At 58.0% G+C, this 21422-nt stretch overlaps 6 protein-coding genes across 6 annotated transcripts; 3 read left to right on the top strand and 3 right to left on the bottom strand.

The window, feature by feature from the left end:
• Nucleotides 1–18: 18 nt before the first annotated feature.
• On the bottom strand, nt 19–2842 carry N657DRAFT_688240 (uncharacterized protein). Its single transcript, XM_062796928.1, has 3 exons — nt 2351–2842; nt 601–2275; nt 19–512 (listed from the first exon to the last, which is right to left on the bottom strand). Exons 1-3 carry the CDS (start codon nt 2625–2627, stop codon nt 467–469), a joined length of 1998 nt encoding a protein of 665 aa, XP_062649251.1. The 5' UTR covers nt 2628–2842; the 3' UTR covers nt 19–466.
• A 124-nt stretch (nt 2843–2966) lies between these two features.
• Nucleotides 2967–5450, bottom strand: N657DRAFT_267887 (TRIAD3 protein). The gene has a single exon (XM_062786526.1). The coding sequence runs from the start codon at nt 5164–5166 to the stop codon at nt 3136–3138; it is 2031 nt and encodes a 676-aa protein (XP_062649250.1). The 5' UTR covers nt 5167–5450; the 3' UTR covers nt 2967–3135.
• Nucleotides 5451–6998: 1548 nt separating this feature from the next.
• Nucleotides 6999–8848, top strand: N657DRAFT_642206 (uncharacterized protein). The gene has a single exon (XM_062792300.1). It carries the CDS (start codon nt 7320–7322, stop codon nt 8673–8675), a length of 1356 nt encoding a protein of 451 aa, XP_062649249.1. The 5' UTR covers nt 6999–7319; the 3' UTR covers nt 8676–8848.
• Nucleotides 8849–9640: 792 nt separating this feature from the next.
• N657DRAFT_678594 (uncharacterized protein) lies at nt 9641–11786 on the top strand (the record flags this gene model as incomplete). Its single annotated transcript, XM_062796085.1, has 5 exons — nt 9641–9748; nt 9849–10420; nt 10582–11024; nt 11141–11323; nt 11515–11786. 5 exons carry the CDS (start codon nt 9641–9643, stop codon nt 11784–11786), a joined length of 1578 nt encoding a protein of 525 aa, XP_062649248.1.
• A 2233-nt stretch (nt 11787–14019) lies between these two features.
• N657DRAFT_631773 (uncharacterized protein) lies at nt 14020–16470 on the top strand (the record flags this gene model as incomplete). Its single annotated transcript, XM_062791089.1, has 2 exons — nt 14020–14299; nt 14357–16470. 2 exons carry the CDS (start codon nt 14020–14022, stop codon nt 16468–16470), a joined length of 2394 nt encoding a protein of 797 aa, XP_062649247.1.
• Nucleotides 16471–17092: 622 nt separating this feature from the next.
• N657DRAFT_669778 (NAD(P)-binding protein) lies at nt 17093–20652 on the bottom strand. The gene is made up of 6 exons (XM_062795501.1): nt 20269–20652; nt 18992–20215; nt 18521–18943; nt 18265–18410; nt 17754–18209; nt 17093–17694 (listed from the first exon to the last, which is right to left on the bottom strand). The coding sequence occupies exons 1-6, from the start codon at nt 20425–20427 to the stop codon at nt 17421–17423; spliced, it is 2682 nt and encodes an 893-aa protein (XP_062649246.1). The 5' UTR covers nt 20428–20652; the 3' UTR covers nt 17093–17420.
• Nucleotides 20653–21422: the final 770 nt, after the last annotated feature.

The raw sequence follows: 21422 nt of genomic DNA, 5'->3' as shown, positions 1-21422 counted from the left end.
GGAGGTACGTATGAGATAGTGGGTATATTCTGGAGTCCTAACCTTTTTGAACAGGACGTTACCCCTATTTGATACTTCAAGTGACCTACTCTGGCAAACATCGCGATGATGAACAGAGAAAATTATCTCTGCTGAACCTCACCACTCTCAACGGCGCTCTGGTCTAGCGGTAGAGTCATGGCAGGGCTCCCTTGCATCAACCGTACATACCTCCATGTCCCTTAACATGGTACATACCGTTTGGCAACTGTTGGTTTGCCCAGCTAACGTCTCCCTCTCCGCTGAGAATGAGGAACATTACGCTTACCCATCGCTTCCGCCCGAGAAACGACTTTTACCCCCAAAACTCCAGAGACGCTGCAGATAGCCAATGCCTTTTCATCGAAAAATGTCGTTGGGCCAGCCCTGCTGCCGCCCCTTCCCATTTCCCTCCCTCTCCACATCCAACCCCAGCGTTCAGTCAAGTTTACCCCAGCATGGAATGCAACCGAATGCCCTTCGGCCCAAGTTCACTGTAGTCACTGTCAGCCTGATACTTCCTTACACAAAGATCACAGACCGTAATGAAATAGGGCAGAACAAGGGCCAGAGAACACTCACTTATAATCCACCCGACTTAGGCTCATCAGCCGCTGCGCCTCGAGGCCCTGCGCATCCAGGTTGTGGATGCAAAAAGCCAGCCGCGCGGCCACCTGCGACCCCAAGAACATTGCCTCCTCGAACCCGTGCTTGCTCCACTCGGTCAGGTACGCGGGCAACGGCGCCAGCCGGATGTGCGTCGGCGTCTGGCTGTGGAAGTGATGACTTGTCGTCCCCCCACCACCGGCGGCGTCGCCGGAGTTGAGACCGGCGGCATTCGCATTGCTGGGGACGCCCAGGCTGGCGGCGGTGGTGGCGGCCTGCAAGAGCGGGTTAACACCGCTGCTGGTGGTGGGCAGCTGGTGCGGCGGCCCGCCGGCGAAGGACGAGGTAGGCGTCTGGGAGCCGGTGCCCGAGGGCGTGCCCATGTTAGAGGGGAGCTCCGAGGTGAACATGGTGGCAGAGCTGGGCGAGACGAGGTGGCGCGCTTGGAGGGTTTGCATGATGTTGTCGCGCAGCCCGCGGATGCGCGCGCCGTTGCCGACAAAGACGACGTTCTCCCAGCAGCCGGGCCGCATGTACATGTCCTCGATGCCCTGCACGGCGTGGTACATAGCCGTGACGATACGGTCGATCACTTTGCGGTCGGCGAACTGGAAGCGCTCCAGGCCGACCTCAACTTCGCGGCGCACGCGCCGCGTTACCCGTTCGGTTGCTGTCGGGGCTGAGTCTGCTGATTGAGCGTCGCTGGGTTGTGGTTGCCCTCCAGCGGCTGGTGCAGCGTCTCCAGTCGAGCTTTCTGCTGCTGTTTCGGTCATGGTGACATCTGTGCTGCCGTTCTCCTTGGGCGGTGCCGCGACCGGGATATCTTCCGTCACCAGCTCCTCGTAATGGAACGTATTCCGCACCCGCTTGCAGTTGGGTAGCCTGGCGGCCTTTTGCGCCGCATCGGCAGCAGCCTCCTTGTCCTTCCCTTTCCGCGCCTTCGCCGCCCTCTCAGCCTTCTCCCTCTCCTTTTTGGCGAGGAACTCTCTCGTCTGCCCGCTGGCGACAATGTTGGCCACGTCCAGCACACCGTCCTCCTCCGCCTCCTTGACCTCCCCGTTTGCCCCAACCTCGTCATCCACCCCAACGGGCGCATAACTCCTCGCGGGCTCCACAACTTTGGGCGCCTCGGTAACTACCGCTCCCGCTGGCGCCGCCCCCGTCTCGGCCGGCAGATCCATCAGCTCCGGCCTCTCAGGCGCATACGGCAGCACCTCGCAGATAGGGCTCTTCTTGAGCTGCTCGGCCATATCGTAGTCAAACCCCTGCTTCTCTAGAAGCTTCAGCAGCCTCCGCGTAAATGCCTCCCCACCACTAACCTCGTCGTCGTGCAGGTGGGGGCCGACGTCCCTGTGCGAGACGACGCGCCCGTCGTAGATGCACGTGACGTCGACCTTCTCGAAGCCGACATCGACGACCGTCATGTTGGGCCACTTGAGGCCGTATTGGGTGGCGATACCGCTGTGGATGAGGCACAGGGCGGGCGTCTTAGTTTTCTCGAAGATGTAGCGGGCGATGGCCTCGCAGTCCGGGCGGGTCCACTGCGGCGAGGCCATCAGCATGATGGGCGTGTTATGATAGGTGGTTGTCAGCTGCGAGTGGACGTGCTCGAGGAAGGCGAGGAAGGCGTCCATGTGTGCGATGCGGCCGGCTGGGGACATCATCCATCAGTTAGCTACAAGTGCAATAGCTTTGCAGAGGCTTAGCAGATCAGAGCAAAGCATACCATGAATGGGATACACCGCGCCTTCCACCGAATCGGTGTCCTCGACATATTCCCACGCATCCTCGCCGTCGCCGTCGGCGGCGCTCTCCTTCTTGCGCTTGTACGTGTGATAGGGCCGCCAGTGGTCGTCCGAGTCCGGGTCCTTGAACATGCGCGTCGGGAAGCGGTGGGCGGGAGGGGTCAGCTCGTTGCAGCCGAGCTGGGCGAGGGTGGTCTGGCTGCCGGGGCAGATGACGAGGACCTGCTCCTCGCGCCACTTGCCCGTCTGGCTCGACATTGCGACGGGGCGCGCAGTGCACGCAGGTAGTCAATTGCTTGTGCTTTTGTATCTCGGGGTTGTTGGTCTTGCACCGCTTTCCAGCGGCTGTTGCGATTGGAAATTCAGAGGGTTAAATAGCACTGTTACGGTTGATACGTTTGGTAATTAGCTGCGATGTTGACAACTAGTACGGAGCAACAGCTCAATGAACAAGCTTCGCGATTCGGTTGAGGCGCGTACGCGCGTTGTTGGAGAAATGCATGGTGGGACCGAGATTTCGGCCTAGAAGCTGCTTACGTAATACAAGTTCCTCCTCAGAAATCGACAATCCGGCATACACATGCAACACAGGGCAACCTTCGATGCGATTGCTTCCGGTCTTCTTACAAATAATACAATGAAAGATACTACTACCGAGTATAGAGACTCGTCTCCCGGGTATCACCGTCCTACGCCCATGATGTAAATGCAAACCCGTATGTATGCCAACGCCCATCCGCCCCGAACGTTCATGGCCCTATCCCAACTAAACAAATGCCGTCTCCAGGATAAAATCGCATACCTCGGCCAAAGTCGGCAACCTTCCCTGCCGCAGCGCCTGGTCGACCCCTCGAGCCGTCGGCTGAGCCGCTAAGCCCGTCTTCAAGTACTCTACCTCGGCGCCCGTCAGCTCCCTCCGCTCCGTCTCGCTCCACTTGCGCTCGGCCTCCTCCTTGGCCTTGCGCAGCACCTCGTCCGTATCCTCGGCCTCCCACAGGTTGCACCTCGTACACTCGGTGCACTTCCTCGCGTCCCCGTGAGGGCGAAAGTGCTGGCAAAAGTGGCGGTACCCGACATCGGCCGCGTCGCCGGTGCCGCCAATGTTTTTGCGGCAGACGTAGCACATCTGGTAGCCGCAGGGGCACGCCAACTTGTTGCACCCCGACGTCTTGACAAACGACGTGTTGCAGCGCGGGCACACGCGCTTCACCGCCATGCTCATGGCCTGCTCGATTTGCGTGCGCAGCGCCACCAGCGACGACTCGTTGCACACGTGCACGTCGGTCCATGCCTTGTTACACGACAGGCACGACGCCCGCAGGCACTCGGGGCTTTGGCACTTGAATCGGAGACCGCGGCGCCTGCGGCGCCGGCGGACGATGGCCGCGCGGAACTCGCTTTGCAGGCGACTGCCCAGATTATACCGGGAGCCGAGGAGCAGAGTAACAAAGAAAATTAGCATGATAACACCGTATGACATGAGGATGAGAGGCACCAAAAGCGGCAGGCAGCAGACCGCAACAAAAATCAGGACGGCCGTGTTGATGCTGTCGGCCTTCAAGCGCAGGTCGACCTCGCTCACCGGCAGGTAGATCTCGTCGACCTCGGCATACGCGCAAAACGGGCAGCGTATGAGCGGGAGGTTGCTCGCGACTAGGCTGTGGTCCGCCAGGCGCTGCTCCAGCTTGTGCAAAATGTCGGCGCCTTTCTTCTCCTGAAGCATCGCCCGGTGCATATGGTCTTGGGGAATGCAGCCCTGGCACTCGGCACTCGAGACAACGGCGGGGCACCGAAGGGTCCCTGTCTCCTTGTTGATACTGCGCTGCCAGGCTTGCCCGAACAAGGCCTCGAAGATGCAGTGCTGCACGCACCGGAAGCACACCATGTGGCCGTCGGCATTGCACGACGTAAACTCTTCAAACGTCGACTCAGTGAAGCAGCAGGCGCACTCGATCATGCTGTCCGTCTGCTCTGCCTCGGCCGTGTTCAGCTCCATGGCCATCTTACAGTCCTTGGCCTCGCGCTCGACTCGGGCGCGCTCCGTTATCGGTATGATGAGGGCCGTAAAAAGCTCCCGATCGAGCTCGGCGTTGCCGGTCGATTTGAGCGTGGGCACTATCGAGCCCTGTCCCGTCGATCTCCATATCACCAGAGGGTGATTCTCAGCCTCGGTGGCCGACACGGGCTTCCGCCGTAGAAAGAGCGACGATATGGTGAAGCGCCAGGACTTGGATGACAGGTCGACCAGCGTCTGGCGGGCGTCGAGGTAAGAATAGTTGGTCTCGGCCAGGACGGCGTTGATGGCGGAGCGAGAGAGACCTTTGAATTCTTGCCATGCCAGGTTCTTGACGGCCTGCTTGTACTCCGGGCTCCGAAACGTCTCTTTCTTGGGAACCAAGGCCTCGGCGGTCTGGCCGTCTTTAGCGGCAACCCTCCAGCGACCCTTGACCCACGTGACGCGGTTCTTGAGCAGAGCGTCGGCAACCAGAGCCAGCCTCGACTCGCCGTCAAAGCTGGCGAACATGTCGCGGAACACCTCGATCTGGATGTCCGGGAAGACGGCGGCGAGGGCATCTAGGCACGCGTTGAGCTCGCGGAGGTCGGGCGGTTCCGGGTCGAGATGCATTAGATGCGTCTCGTCTGAGATATACTCTGGTGTCGTTGGCTCGAGAGAGGGAGCGGGCGCCGGCGCAGATGGAAGTGAAGCGGTGCTGGTCGAGGTTATGCTCTTTGCCTTTGTGGCCGTGCGGTCGCCCGACGCACCGAGCAGACCCGAGAAGCCCATGTTCCGTGGCATAGAGATGCAGCGTATTCTGATAATACCATGCTGGACGGAGGTGTTCCTGACGGGTTACCGTTGCGATTCGTGGTTGTTGTGGACCATGGTGCTGGCGTCGCCTGTTTCTGACGTTGATCGAGCGTCAGCTGGACGCTAGTATATTTGGGAACTGTCCGTCTCAGCCCTGGCGGTTCCCTCTCGGTGAAATCCGTGCCGCCCAGGTGTGTACCGTGCGGGGCTAGCCCCACCAACGCAGCTTCCATCAATGGAAGGTTCCGCCCCTTCCATCATGTCCATCATCATCCCCGCCGTTGACCAGCGCTTTTGGCTTGCAATCCAACTGGTGAGGCAATGTCACTATCATCTCGAAAATGGGGTGAGAAACGTGAAGGTCGTATCCAACCCAGATAAAACTCCTGCGAAATTCCGTTCAGTCCGAGTCGAATTACTTCTTAGATGCCCGCATCCATGCTGCCTCAGTCTGTCTCAGCAGTGAGCTCTGGGGATGGTCGAGGCGCGTAGTACCTCGAGGCACATAGCACCATTTGTCGCAACATCAACAGATTGTCTTTCCAGCTCCCGGTTGACGGTGTCTCCAGCTCAACTTTCCCGTCCCTAACGACCTCACCTGTCCTCTACCCAAACTCGGCAACCTTCCTGTGGTACGCGTCCCGGGCACCCGACTCTGCGGATGACTGGCATGGTTAATCAGTCGGTGTGCCTGCCCGACAAATGAAAAGAGCAAGCGGTCCCCAACATGAACATGGATTGGTTGATGTTGGCGAGAAAGGATTCGTCTGACACCCCATGTGGGGGCGCAGATCGGGTGCGCTGCCCGCCTTTCGAGATGATTTGTTCGGGGATGATCAATGCCTCATCTTCGCCATTTCGACGTCGTGCCTTCAGGGGCGAGAACAGGTTTTGTTCCCTTCTTGAAAGTCTCGTCTGTCACTGACATTGCTGACAAGTCATCGATTGCAGCTGGTGGATGATTCATTGCTATCCACCACAGTATCTAGCGTTACCTAGCGGTGCTACTCCATAGCACAGCTGAATCTCTCATCAGCATGCCCCTCAGTACCGCTTACGGAGTCCACCGAATTGGAAGCCTTCTCGAAGCCCCAAATCAAGGGCTACCCACGTCAAGGCCGCTTCACGTGTTGCTGTTGGGTACATCAGGACACTCCCAGAAATACTCCCTAGCGGCCGGGACAAACAAGCAGGGCATTCGGCTCATTGTCACACCTCCTTTCCGTCACACCAACAAAGGGCGGAGCCGTTCTCGCTCACCGCCCACCGCCAGTCCGCTCCTTCGGGACCCAGTGGGCCGCACAGCTTTCTGTGAATCCACCGGGACCCAGCAATTCCATGTGGCCCTGTCGTGGCTTGCAGATGTGTTCGAGCGGCGGGCCCTGCAACTGGCCGCTACAATCCAACCCTGGTTTGTTTATTAGCGTGGCACATCGCGGGCATTCGTCATGAATAGGATACTGGTGAAAGAAACCAAGGAACGTAAGAAAACAAGAAAGAGACGAAAGAACAATAGAATGTAAAGGTAGAAGTAAGATGAGGAGAAAGATAAAGAGGAAGAAGTTTAAGATAAAGAGGAATGAAAGAAAGAAACCGAAGAATAGGAAGAAAGAGAAAAGAAGGTCAAAGTGAAGGAAGATCAAGTGCAACACCTATGTACTGTACAAGTTCCGCACTAACAAACAACTAGGGGTTAATTGTAATGCACCCGCTCCCCTGTTTCTCCGGCACGCCTGTGCCCTGGGCGAATCCAGCTGCCGCCTGCGTCGTGGCCGGCCCCTGGTCTTGTCTTGAGCTCACCGACTTTGACTGTCTCTTGGGCTCCGATCCGGTCTCAACCCACCGACATGGCAACTTGCCTAGCGCAAGGGGCAGCGGGGCTTCCGACGATGTGTTTTCAGGTTCTGTATGCTGTTCTGCCCGCAAGCTGACGAATGTCCGTGCTGTGGCAACCTTGTGATTGGTTCCAACCTCTGTCAGACATAAGCTCTGCTTGGCGGTGTATAAGTCGGCCTCCTCACCCCATCCCATCTTCCCCATGTCATCGATCTTTCCCACGACCTCTGCTTTGTCCCCTCTCTCAATCCGATGGGCCCAGCTGGTCGTCTCTGGGTTTTTTTTATGGTGCTCGTGGTCCCAGCATGGACTTCCTCCCTGTCGAGCTGGTTCGACTTGTCTTCCAGTACTGCGATGCCCGAACCGTGAGGGCACTCCGACAGGTCTCGGGCAGGTACGCCGACGTGGGCTACGAGTTTCTTCTCGATCCTCACTTCACCGCCGTCGAGTGGAGAGACGATATCACGAGGCTGCGCTCCATCGCCGGTCATGACCGTCTGAGGGGCAGCATCCGATCTCTCACCTTCAACTTCTCCCAAGTCGACGAATACAATGCCCGCCACACCACCTTTTTCCAACACTGGCTCCAGGAGCCCGAGGAGCGCAGTGCGCTGCTCCAGGACGCATGGCTGCGGTATTACGAGCTGGAGGAGTCCGCCCGCAAGCTGCCGCCCTTCCATTCCCGCTCTACCGCCCTGGAAGAAGCCTTCAAGCGCCTCCCCAACCTCAAGGACCTCGAAATCACCCTCACCAAATGTCCTTACGACATACCCGTCCTCGAGGAAGTCTTCCAAGTCCGCAGGTGCCGCAAGCGCGACCGCCACCAGGCTTGCAAGAACATGAACGCCATCGTGTCGGCCATCCGCCACATCCGGCTCGCCTCGCTCTCCATCGACCAGCTGCCGCTCGAGATTTTCCGCCTCGCCGATGACCGCCGGCACTGGTTTGACTGCGCCCGCTCCTTCGCAAGCCTCTCCCGTCTGACCCTGGTCCTCGACCCGCCGCCCAACCTCCTACCCTCGGCCCGCTTCCGCGCCATCAACGGCCTCGGTCACGTCCTCCACTACAGCGTCAACCTGACCCATCTGACTCTAGCCTTCCACACCTACCACGCGCCCCTGGAAAAGTTCCACCTGTCCTTCCACGCGCTCTTTTGCGGCCAGGACTTTGTCTACCCCCGCCTGACCGACCTCAAGCTGGAAGGCGTCAGTTGCGCGGAGGAGGACCTGCGCGGGTTCTTGCTGAGGCACGGCGCCACGCTCGAGAGGCTGCGCCTTGGAGGGCGCGGGCTCGCAAGGCCGAGCGAGTGGAGCATTGGCGGTGTGCACCTGCATGAGGGCTCGTTCAGGGGCTTGTTTACGAGTTTGCAGGGCAAGATGTCCCGACTGAAGCGGTTCCATATGGAAGGGGATGCCGAGGCCGGGGACTTCATGACTAGCTCCAGGGAGGTCTATGTGTTTTTACCTATTACGGATGATGAGTGGGAGCCGGTGGCGAGTCAGGGCGGTGGGAAGAAGTGCGGGGGCTGGACGGCAGGGATGGCGTGCGTGAAGGTGGTGAATTGCTTGGGGCTGGAGAGGTTTCTGGTGGAAGGAGGTGAATATCCCCGGTTGGGGAAGAAGGATGATGCGAGCGATGAAGGGGAAATAACTGGTGGTTGATACCGGGTGTTCTTTCACGGACACGACTAATTTCAGATGTAGATATCACGATTTACACGACTCTTACGACTCTGTTCACTTCAAGAACGCATTAGACTTGGGGTCATGGCTAGGTACAGGGGGTGGGATGGAGTTGGCGACACATTAGACAGAATGCAAGCAATTGTCGGTTTATCACTTCATCTTTTCTCACACACGCCAGCGCGGACAATGCGCCGTGCTCTCTCTCAACATGACTTGCTTCTTGCGAGCGAGCCCTTCAAAAATTGTTTCGTGGTCTGGGTGATTGCTATTGGGGCAATCACAGGCATGAGCACAAGGCACCGAGCATAACGCAGGGGACAGATTGAAAGGCTGCTATGTAGGATGAATGGGCTGTGTCATAGGTAGGGAGACCAAGTGTAGGATTCGGGGGCTGCGATGCCATTCTCCCGTGTTAGATGTCAGGTATCTTCGATATTCAATCCCATGGTCGTGTGTGTTCAGCTCCATGCTTCAGCCGGCGAGCTCAGCCCCAGTTAGCCGCAGAGAGAGCCGCATGAACCTTCATCACCCTCTCTGGCTCTCGCTCTTCTCTCTGTCTCTCTGTCTCTCTCTCTCCTTCCTGCAGCCCAACCCCCCCCCCCCCCCCCGGGCCCCCCCCCCCCCCCCCCCCCCCCCCCCCCCCCCCCCCCCCCCCCCCCCCCCCGGGGGACCCCTCCTACTCTCCCTCTCTCTTCTCTCCCTCTGTCTCTGTCTGTCCCTCTGTCTTTTTGTCTTTGTTTGTCTCTCTGTCTGTTCTCTCTGTCTCTCTCTCTCTCTCTCTCTCTCTCTCTCTGTCTCTCTCTCTCTCTCTGTGTCCTCTCCCTCGCTCCCTCGCGCGCACTCTCGCTCGCGCGTTGATGCCCGCCCCAACCTCAGGAAAACTCACTACTTCATCCAAATGAATCTCATCTAAGATTTCCAACCAGACAACACCGAGTAAAATGCCGGCGACCCTCCCAAGATTGGGGCCCCTGCCCCTCTCGGCAAGCGGCATACAATTCTCCTCCGACCTCCTCAGCTCCCTCAGCAGCGGCGTGTTCCGCGCCTGCGTGCTGCTGTAGCTCTTCCCGCTCCGACTACCAAATCAGTTTCTAACTCTCGTTCACCTTCGTGTACTGGGGATGCATGCTCATCCCAAAATACACACAGTCCATAACTACGCAGAACGACCTGGGTGACGGAGGCCCACAAGCGGCGCACGAGGCGGCCGATGACTTGCACAAGACCGTGTCTCAGGCGGTTGGCTTCTTTTGCACATGGCTGGCCTTCGGACCGGCTCGTACGGTCGCGCACTGGATCTTGGTGTTCTTCCTCGGCCTTTGGGCCGGACAGTTCATCGTCATAGGCTTCGGGCTTGCCGTTGCATGGTTGGAGAAGCGGACCCCGTCATGGGCCATGGTAGCCGCCGTGAGAACAGGGCAACGGACAGCTCAATCTCTCATGGTACTCGGTCCTCATATTCATAAAGAGTACGATCCTGTTCGGGTTCGACAATACCTGGTCTCTGGTTCATACCTTGCGTGGCTTCACCTTGTCCTGGTGTCTGCGGAGAGGATGGGGGAGCGCTGGGAGGCGACATACCCGCCGCGCCAGTGGGAGGCTGCGGTGCAGGAGGCGTATGAGTACGAGAAGCTGGACTATACGAGGAGGCAGATCCGGCTGCTCCGCATCCCGCGCCAGCGACTCTTTTGCGGCCACTTGCGGTGCACCCTCGTCACGGGGTCGATGGACGAACTCCCCCCATTCGAAGCTCAATCTTACCGATAGGGCTTCGCGAATACGAATTAGGACGGTTATAATATTCGTCAACGGGCGGTCGATGATGATACCAAACTCTGCGTATCAGCTCCTGCACGCCTTGCAGCTCCATCTGAACTGACAGACTCGTTTGGGTCGACGCTATCTGCGTCAACCAGTCCGACGCCGAGGAGAAATCCCAACAGCTTCCGCTCATGCAAGACATCTACTCCAAGGCCAAGAAGGTCGTAGTCTGGCCGGGCGACGATATCGACCCGAACATGGTCGTCTGCACAATCGAGCTGGTCATCTCGGTATCTGTCAACTTCGAGGCTCCAGAGGAAGAAATACGCGAATTTTTCGACGACGAGTGGGACGGGCGAGCATGGAGGGCCATGACGAAGCTGTTTGAGAACCCCTACTTCGCACGCATGTGGGCGATTCAGGAAGTCGACCGCGGCGCCAACGTCGAGATTCACCACGGCGGCCGCTCTCTGCCCTGGGACTCCTTCTCGCTGGTCGCATTGCAGTGCATCCAAGCCCGTCGGCGGGCGATGCTCTACGGTCCAAAGCCAGCGTCTCTGGCTCGTGAGCAAGCTCTGCGTGATGCTATGGAGGGCATTAATCTCATGTCATTTTTTAGGATAGTTGCAGAAGACGGGATGCTCGGACGTCTCCATATGGGCACCTCCTTCTCGGGACAGTAAAGTCGCGAGCGTCAGACCCGAGAGACAAGGTCTTTGCTCTAAGCGGCTTGCTGGATGAGAAGAATTTCCTGCCGGCAAGCCTGCTGGACTACTCAAAGCCAGCTGCCGAAGTTTTCCTCGAGACTTCAATAATCTTGCTCGAGCAGGAGCGCGACCCCTTTGCCCTGCTTGGGTTGGCCGGTATTGGCTGAATGCCGGCTCAACCGGCTGGCCGTCCTGGGCTGTGGACTGGTCCAAGAAGGCATTGCCGATTCCCCTCTCTGGGGAAGCGTATCTCGTTCAAGGCCAGCGGGCGCCCGCACCGACAGCAAAGCGTCCAACCATACGGGTGCTCACAGCGGGCTCGCCTCGCCTGCTTGTACGTGGAGCAGTCATCGACAAAATTCACAAGCACATTGCCGCGGCCGTTGGGTCGTCAGCGACAGAGGTGACCACCAACCGTGTCCAGATCGCATGGGAGCGCAGTAGGTGGTATCTCGAGGCCGAGAAGCTCTTGCAATTCCAAGAGAGTCCATATCCCTACACGGGACAACACCTGAGGGAGGCATTTTGGCGGACCGTCGTCGTCGACAGGTCGAATGCACACGACCCGCTCCTGCTTACTTTGAAGACTGCGGCAAAATCTGCCGCCAACTCAGCGTGACCCGGCTGCAGGTATACTCGGGCAAGTCGCAGGAGCCGCCTTTGATAAGCGACCACCCCGAGTTGAGGGAGATATGACCGACAGAGCTCGACAAGGAGGCCGAGTTCTCCGAGTTCACGCTGGCGATCGGGAAGGCGCCCGAGAGCCGGGAATCATCGTCAGCGAGAGAGGCCTGCTGGGCTTGGCCCCACCGCGGAGCCAGCCTGGAGACCTGATCTGCCTCTTTTGACGGGGCGCCGACTCCTTTCCTGCTTCGTGAGCGGCAGAACAAACTTGGTACATCGGACAGAGCCTACTGTCTGATGGGTGAGCGCTACATTCATGGGCTTATGGAGGATGTGGAAGGTGTTCTCAACAGTCACGACTCGAGAAAATTCGCCATTGCGTGGTGTACCGTTGGGTGACCACCCGGTGAATTGTTGGCTGAGAACTGCCTGACCTCAACGTAGCCGCGGGCAAGATGCTCATGGATGAGTTGAGTTGCGTATGTGGAATGATTGGTCGACCACTGCGAATCTTACCGGGCTCCTGCAGGAGGCAGAAAGAAGCTGCTTTTGGACCAGCCCGCGTCGAGTGATACAAACATGAAGGGGCTCTGGTGGAGAAGGCAACGCGGGGCTCCATGTTTGCCTGTGCGGTGTTATGTTGTCGTGACGTTGGACAAGTGCTACAGAAGGCCTCCAGAGGGGCTGATATGATAATTCTGGCGGTTGTCCTCTGGGGCGAAAAATTCTTTTCCATAAAGGTCGGGGAACTATCATGGTCGCCTTGATTTCTGGGTCTCTTTGCTTCATGTCCTCGCTGGGTTTTCGTGCATGAGAGGAAAGAATTGAGACAGGGCCGATTAGCCTCCGCGTAGATGGCAGATCTTGTCGAAGCGGGCAGGCATGTTAAACCGTCCTGTGGTGCGCTTTTTAGATTTGACTTCTGCGGGCATGGTTGAGAGGAAGGTAGCCTCGAGGCATACGCCCGAGACATCGGAAAATGTCTTGGATCGGTTTTTTGTTGACGGCAAGCTGGTAAGCTCCTATGAGAGAGGCAAAAGCGAAAATACGTGTCACGAAAAAGGATCGAGTATTGGTGAGTGATGCAGACGCAATAATAACGCGGTGGAGGACGGGAGGGCGAGGATGAAGATGAGAATGGAGAAAGACCGTGACGACATGATGTCTGTTGGGCTGTGGCTCACCGGCAGGCTCGGTTAGCGGCAGGATGGCCCCCCAGAAACCGCAGTGCATGAACGAACTTGAAGGCTGCAACGGAGGTGAGAGTGGAGCTTGAGACTGATTATGAGGATATTGCTCGCCCATCATTCTTCTGGTGGGCAGTGACAATCACCATCATACCAAGGCCGAGAGATGAATATATAGTATAGACTTCACGGGACGAGAAGAACCAAAATCGGCGGAGAAATCAGCATGACGAAACCAAGGGTTCGTGTATACAATCAAGCTGTGCGAGGCTTAGCAAGCACCAAAGTTGATGAAATGATGTTGCTGACTCGCTGGAGCGGTGTTCTTCTTCAGATTATTCCACGACCGTGACTTCCTGTCATACCGTCAGCAAACCCCGGCTTTGACCCTCTTCCTCCGTTTCTGTCAATCCCCCTCTTGCGCAGCAGCCACCGCCCAAACCTGCGCTCGGCCTAAGTACAGTACATACCTTAACTACTAACTACAAAGGGGTGCATTCCAGGTTCTGATCGGCAGGACAGCGCGATCGGGCTCAGACCCGAGGATCCATCGCCTTGTCGATGCCCGTTTCGCTTATGATTATTGGGCGGATCCGTCTATGGACGCCGGTTCTCATTCCATCGACTGTCAGGCACACAGAAGCCACGAGACGAAAACGCCTGAGGTAGTCCCCATTGCGACTGTACCCTTCTGCTGTAACCCTGTTGCTGCATCTGCACTCGGTTACGTCGTCACTGCCGCGCGAACCTGAGGAGCGAGTGGGTGCCCTGACCCCTGTCCGGCTGCAACTGCGGCTTGCTTTTCGGCTGGGCTGGGCCTGCGCTGCTTGGCTGTTTTCCAGCGGGATCGCCGTTGGTGCCCACGTCACTAACCTGGTTCGAGAGACAGGCCTGCTCCTGTAAGGGATTGAAAACGTTGACGGCGCCCCGTTTGTCGGCCTCCCCTCCTCGCCTGGATTCCAAGCCAACACCAATCAATCTGCCCGATTGGGTTACTATACCAGCTGCTCGCGGCGTCGGGCAGTCGACCAGGCCGTCGCCATGCACCGCGTCTCGGCCCTGCTCCCCTCGTGGGACCGGTCGAGACAAAGCTCGCCGAGCACCCTGCGCAATCCGAGCACTCCGAGCACGCCCGCGCCTCCTCGAACGCCCGGCGCCCTCGACAAGGTCTTTGGATGGGCCGAGAAGATTGTGCCCACCAACCGAAACAGCACCACCAAGTCCACCTTGCCTCCCACCCGCTACGGCCGAGAGACGTACTGGCCCACGAGCCTCGACAAGGAGTGCGACAAGGCCGCAAGGATCATCAAGTCGTTCTGCTGTAAGTTTCTGCTTCGTGCTTCTCCAAGTCAAACGGGCGGGCTGACTCGAAGTCCAGTTGACGGCTTCCTCTCCCAAGAATCCGACAAGACCGAGACTGGTTCAACAGATCCAAATACACCAAAGTACATCACCAAGAAGATACCGCCACGAATAATACAGAATGCCGTCGGCCTTGCCGTCTTCTCGTGCATGCGATCCGGCCTGTGGATGTCCGGGTCTGGAGGCGCTGGCTTGATCACAGCACGCAAGGCTGACGGAACCTGGTCGCCACCCTCCGGAATCCTCCTACATACCGCTGCATTGCCCTTCGTCATTGGCGTGGACATCTACGACTGCCTTCTCGTCATCAACAGCGTGCAAACCCTCGAACTCTTCACCAGACCCAGGTTAATACTAGGCGCCGATGTCAGCTTAGCCGTCGGGCCGCTCGTCGCGGCTGGGGCGCAGGAGCCCGAGATCAAGTGGAGGGGGATCAGCGAGACCGTTTTGACATACGTCAAGGCTAGGGGAAAACACCAGGCGGTGCAGCTGGATGGCTCGCTCGTTACGGAGCGCGGGAACGAGAACGAGAGATTTTACTGCGCGGGCATCACCATTCTCGATATTCTGGCTGGCAGCACCCCTAAGAATGTACCCGAAATGCGCCCCCTGTACGAGGTCATTAAAGCTGCCGAGGGCCGTTCCGACTACGACAAGGCCTTGTTAGACTGGCTTGCCCAGCAGCCGGCGCCAGGCGATGCCGACATCGAGAGCCCCGGGGAGTCCGTTGCGTCGCCCACAAGGCAAGCTTTTGGCATCCCGGACGCCAACGACCCGGATCCGTTTGGTGTCATTGGCTTGGAAATGGCAGGCATCGAGATCCGGGAGGCCGGCACCAAGCTCCGACCCACGAGCACGCAGTTCGAGTTCCAGCCGAGCCCGACGAGTCCGCTGTACGGGAGGTTCAGTCGCCAGAGCATGGATACCTTTGTCTCGAGGAGCAACCGAGGCAGCTGCATGTCGGCTAAGACACAAGCTACGGCCACGACAGACGCCTTCACACAGACGGACGTCGCGAGCACCGCTGACACCACCTACAGCCGGGCTAACAGTGACGATGGAAAGGACACTGTGGACAGATTACCGACGGTTGTGGAGCCCGATGAGGTTGATTATACACAGATCGACACAAGTATTATCGAGCGGCTGAACCGGAGAACCATCGAACTCGCCCCCGGTGAGCTAGCGGTTCCTCTTATTGTGACCAAGGACGTCGAGGTTGCCAGCGTGGCCACAACCACCAGCAGATATGACGTCATCGAGGAGAGTCCCAGCACCGTCGACGAAATTATCGGTCCGGACACCCGGAGTGAAACCCCGAATCCCGTCACAGACGAGCAGGACCAGGACGCCGATGACGAAGATGACGAGGACGACTGTGATGGAGACGAGGACGATGAGCCCATCATCTGCGAGGTGGCCACCGCTTCAACGCAGCCGACACGGACATCAATACAGCGTCCTCAAGTAACTCAGGTGATCCACGCCAAGGGCGCCATCGTGACCATCCCGAAGAGGATACCCCCGCCCCTGCCTGCCCGCAGCCCTGCGCGTGCATCCCGAGGTAGCAAGAGCGAGTACGGCGACGTGTCGTCGCTCAGGAGTCCCGCCCGCAACTCCTTCCTTTCGGTCGATTCGCGGGCCGACAACGCTTCCATCGCCGGAAGAGCCTCCATCGACGAGGCATCTGCTCATGCGGAATATACCCACCGTAGATCCACCGACGGACAGACGCCAACGCACATGCAACGACCTGCCAACCCGCGCCACACAAAGAATTCATCTTCGGTCTCCACCGCCGTTGCAGTCAACCCCACCATAGACGAGACTCACGCGGAGCCAAGTTCAGGCCTGATTGAGATTGAGCCAAAGGAAAAGGTTCCGAAGCGCAGTATCTCGCCCCCTAGCACGGCCGGAAGCCCAGCCGATGCGGGACACGGGTCTTCGGCCGGGGACGACTCGGAACCCACGACGCCGCAGACGGCCGAGACCGAACTGAATACCATTGCTGAGCATCAGGCTGAGAGGCAGACCAAGGCCCAGGAGGAGGTGGTCATGATCGTGGGGTCGTTCCCAATGACACCGCATGCGGAGATTGCGGGTGAACAGAAGACGGCGCAATTAGCATGATTTGACTCCCTTCTACTTGGGTTAGGGAATCACGGGAACAAAAGGAAGGGGGTGACATGGATGACAAGGCGAGCATCTGACGGATTACTTCTTACTTGGCAATCGGGTTTTGGATACAGGTACGGATGATGAATCTCCAAATGGTATGACATTTTAAGGTGAAGAGTGGGCATTATTTACAGGTCAGGGGCGGCGACATGAAGGATGGTAGAGAGGGTGGCACCTCCTCAGGGCGTCCAATTCTTCTCATCCGGCAGGCTTTCTTGTTGCTCTTGGGGACTCTCGCGATGGGTTGGCGTTTCGAGTGTTGTTTTTTTTATGCTTAAGAGGATGGGGGCGAGGTTGCCTGTTATCCGTAATATCCGCTCAAGGCGCAAGGTTTTGTTTCAAGCAGGCTAATCTTTGTTTTGCCAAGACATTGGGAGGAAGGACATCACGTATGGCAATGGAAGGCGTATGGAGAGTGTGGTATGAGGGTCATGCAACTGGAGGTAGCAAAGCGCATATACGATGATACCCAATCGAATGGACGCAGCGGCCATGTTACGGGAAGCTATTCATACACATGCGAGTCTACCGTAGATTCCGTCAGGGGTCCAGTTGGTAGGGAGATATCCAATGTCCAGGACAACAGCGACGCCTAAACACGCCAATTCGCATTCGTCACACAGTCTTGTTACAACGCCCAAAAGACGACTGCAACTGACAACGCTAATCCTATAAACCGGGCCCGGACCGAGCAAACCGTCCTACAAATCATGCCCCATCCTACGATCTCCAGATGCAATAAAGCCCCACAGCCTGGACGTTTGATAGCTCCGTTCGCTTAGTCTGAGAATCTCCCTTTGATTCCATCCCTGTTGGTAACCCCTTGCTACCGCCTCCGCCGACATTCTCCAACCCGCCATAACGGTTCAACAAACCGTGACCTCCGGAGAGGGAAGAAAAGCCTAAACCAACTCGGCCGCAGCACCACCAATAGCCAACTTGCCCGTCTCTTTCACCTTGGTCTGGAACACGATCTTCTTGGGCCCCTCCCTCCACATCTCGGTAACGAGCGTCTGGCCCGAGTTGACCGTCCCCGCGAAGCGTACCTTGATATTTTTGAAGGGCCCAAACTTTTCGTAGACGGCCTTGCCCGCGATACCAAAGAAGCAGAGGCCGTGCAGGATGGGCTCCTTGAAGCCACCCATCTTGGCAAAGGCCGGGTCGACGTGCAGCGGGCTGTTGTTTCATGTCAGCACAACTGGACTTGATAGGGAAAACTGATAAATGGAACATACTTGTAATCGCCACTGAGCCGATACAGCGCCGCCTGCTCCGCGATCGTCTTTTCCTCCACGACAACATCCGGCGCCCGCGCAGGCGGCTTATTCACCGCCGTGCTCGCCCCGCGATCAGCGGGTTTCTTCTGCCCTCCAAACCCGCCGCACCCGCGCAGAAACACAGTCATCTCGTTGTAGAACAGCTCCTCGTCCGTCTCGGCATTGACCGTCGTCACGCCCGACTTGACGATGGCGGCGTTGCCCTTGTCGATGACCTCAAGCAGCCTCGCCTTGGAGACCAGCCGGCCCGAGGTGGGGATGGGGTATTTCTTGACCTCGAGGTACTGCTCGCCGTGGAGGAGCATCATGGGCGAGTAGTTGGGAACCAGGTCGTCCAGGTTGTATGGGCTCTCGGCGTTGAAGGGCGGGATCACGCCAAACGTGGGGAGAACCTGGAAGTCTTCGTTGCTCTCACTGCGCGGCGTTAGCCACTGTGTGGCAGAGAATGAATGGAGAGAGAGCATCTTACAAGACATAGCGCAGGTCGGTCCGCTTAGCGCCAATGCCAAGGTTATATAGAATCACGTCGCGCTCGGTGTACGTGTACTCGGTGCCCTTGCCCTCGGCCTTGAGCGCCTCCTGGATGGCGTCGAGGTACTTGTTACCGCCCGCAGTCTACAGAAACAGACGCGTTAACATATCATGAATTCTACATAGGATATAATCGTAATACTATACTACATGGAAACAGAACGGCGCAGCCACATGAGATTTCTGGATCATACCTTGCCTTCGCCGCTCCGGTTCTCCGCGTTTGCCATGATCTTTTGGATGCTGTCCTGCGTCTTCTCCGGGTGATCAGCCCGCTCGTCGAAGGTAACAATGGCCTTCCACTGCTTGACGACCGCCTCAGGCGTGAGGGGCACGTCCACCGGGAAACCGTAGCCACCGGAGCGCTGCCACCTGGTCTGGCCGCACCAGCCGCTGCCGACCTCGTACAGGCCGCCGGTCGGGTTGGGCACCTTGTCGCTGCAGAGCGCCAGGACAAGGGGAGCAATGTATTCGGGCTTGAAGGCCTGGACGAGCTCCTCGGGCAGGATGGTCTTGGTCATGGCAGTGCCGGCGTTAGGGGCGATGGTGTTAACGAGGATGTTGTACTTGGCACCCTCTAGGGCGAGAGCGCGCGAGAAGCCGAGAATGGCGCATTTCTATCAAGATTAGCACTAGAATTTCCGTTCGGAGTCAGAGTCACGTACCGCTGCAGCGTAGTTGGCCTGGCCGAAGTTGCCATAGATACCACTGGTCGAGGTCGTGTTGACCACACGGCCGTACTTCTGCTTGAGGAAGTAGGGCCAGGCAGCCTTGGTCACCTTGTAGGTGCCACGAGCGTGGACGTTCATGACGGGGTCCCACAGGTTGTCGTCCATATTAGTGAAGGCCTTGTCCCTGAGGATACCAGCGTTGTTGATGACAATGTCGATCCGGCCAAATGCATCAATGGCGGTCTTGACGACGGCATCGCCGTCCTCAGCCGAGAATTTGGCGCCCACGGCCTTGCCGCCCATCTTCTTGATCTCGCTGACCACGTCGTCAGGGTTGACAAGGTCGTTGACAACCACAGCAGCGCCGGCCTTGGCGAACGCCAAGCAGTAGGCACGGCCGATACCAGCGCCGCCACCCGTCACGAGGGCAACCCGGCCGGTAAAGTCAATCCTCTCTCCCTGCTCGTTAGGGCCCAGCTTCTGCGATTCCTCGAGGAGCGTCAGGAAGTCGTTGGGGCCACTTGGGTACTGTGGATTCGAGAAGTCGGTCACGCGATCCCACTTCTTGAGGATGGCGCCCGGGGTGTAGGTTTCGTCGCACTTGCACAGCAGACCGTTGGACCGCTCCCACCGCAGCTTAGCGATATGCCCACCGCCGACCTCGAAGATGGATCCCGACTCGGAAGTGTTGTTCTTGTGTACCAGAACGGCCACGAGGGGCACGACCCACTCAGGCTTCATGAGGGCGAGGACGTCTGGCGGCATGATGGTTTCGGTCATGCGGCTGGCGGCGACCGGAGCAATAACGTTGCAGATGATGTTGTACTTGGCGCCCTCTTTGGCGAGGGTCTCGGTGAAGCCAACCATGGCGAGCTTGGCAGCTGAGTAGTTGGCCTGGCCAAAGTTACCGAATAGGCCGGCGGCCGAGGCCGTGTTGATGATGCGGCCGTACTTTTGCTTGCGGAAGTAGGGCCAGGCGGCGCGGGCGCACTTGTAGCTGCCCTTAACGTGTACCTTCATGATCAAGTCCCAGTCCTGGTCCTTCATGTTCTTGAAGCTGACATCGCGCAGAATGCCTGCGTTGTTGATGAGCACGTCAATGCGGCCGAAGGCCTTGATGGCCGTGTCGATGATTTTGTCGCCGTTTTCGACGCTGTCGTAGTTGGCGACGGCCTTGCCGCCAGAGGCCTTGATCTCGTTGACCACGACATCGGCGGCCTGTGGGAGTCAGCCATGAGGCGTGATATGCACGACACAAGCCTGAGACATACCTTGGTGTCGTTGCCCTCGCCCTTGAATGACCCACCGAGGTCGTTGACCACGACGCTGGCGCCGCGCGACGCAAAAAAGGTGGCATAGGCCTTGCCGAGACCGCCGCCAGCGCCGGTGACGACGACGACCTGGCCGTCGAACCTCAATTGATCCGCCATGTTGGTAGTCTGGAAGATGCGTGGGGAATGCGACGAGAAGGAACAAGAAACAATGGAAATGGCAAGAGTGAGAGTGTCGCAATGAAGCTTACTCTAGGTTGCTTTAGGTTTGGAGAAAGAATACAGCGTGATGGAAGCCACGAGACGGAAGCGTTGAGTCTCTTAAGGAATCCCTTTGACGCCGGCAAATGTGCCATTGCTGAGAGCCGGGCACGTTAAGCCGAGGCAATACGGTTGGACTCCAGGCTGGCACATTCCATCTCCACTGTTAGCCATCATTGCCGAGAGCGGGGAGCAGCCGAAGACAGGGGCCAGGGGGCCGCACCGTTTCGCCGAGATTTTTCACATGCAATTGCCCGGCCTCCTTCCGTCGATCCCCGGTCAGGACACTGGCCAATCAGTCAAGTGCAGCGTTGCGGGTGACGTTTTCCCCGTTGCAGCTCGGCTCAAGATTGTTGGTGGTTTTTATCCATCTCTTTTCTCCTATATTGGAAAGAACGAAATGGAGCCAACAAAATGATATTGAAGTAGATGTAGTTGATAAGTCTCACCCGGTACCACGAGCATCCCTTCGAGTCCGTATCGCGCAGACTCGATTCTTTCTCAATGTCGGCCATGGAGAGGTCGTGGAGGAGACCGAGGCGAACTGCCCAAGCATCGCTCTCACCGTCACCTGGCAAGGTCTGTCACATGAGTCGGATATCCTGGTATCGAAAAGGACTTACCACAAGGATGCATCGCCGGATCTGCCGTATCACCACCTGTATACCCACGACAAGACTACCCAGACGACCAACTTGTAGAGTCCACCGCCGACGTCCCAGGTCGTTCGCAGCCATGATTTCCGAGTTTTCAATGCTCCCCCACGCTGCGAGCCCACGTTCCCCACACCCCGCAAATGAACCGCTAAGCCGGTCCCTCTTTCGTCATCGCAGTCCGAGGAACGGGCGAGGCTGCAGTAGCAACGACTGGCTGGGACAACCACCGCTGCCTCA

Source organism: Parathielavia appendiculata (genome assembly GCF_033297405.1).
Source record: "Parathielavia appendiculata strain CBS 731.68 unplaced genomic scaffold N657scaffold_3, whole genome shotgun sequence".
Lineage (NCBI taxonomy): Eukaryota > Fungi > Ascomycota > Sordariomycetes > Sordariales > Chaetomiaceae > Parathielavia > Parathielavia appendiculata.
This window is presented reverse-complemented; position numbering and strand designations above follow the sequence as displayed.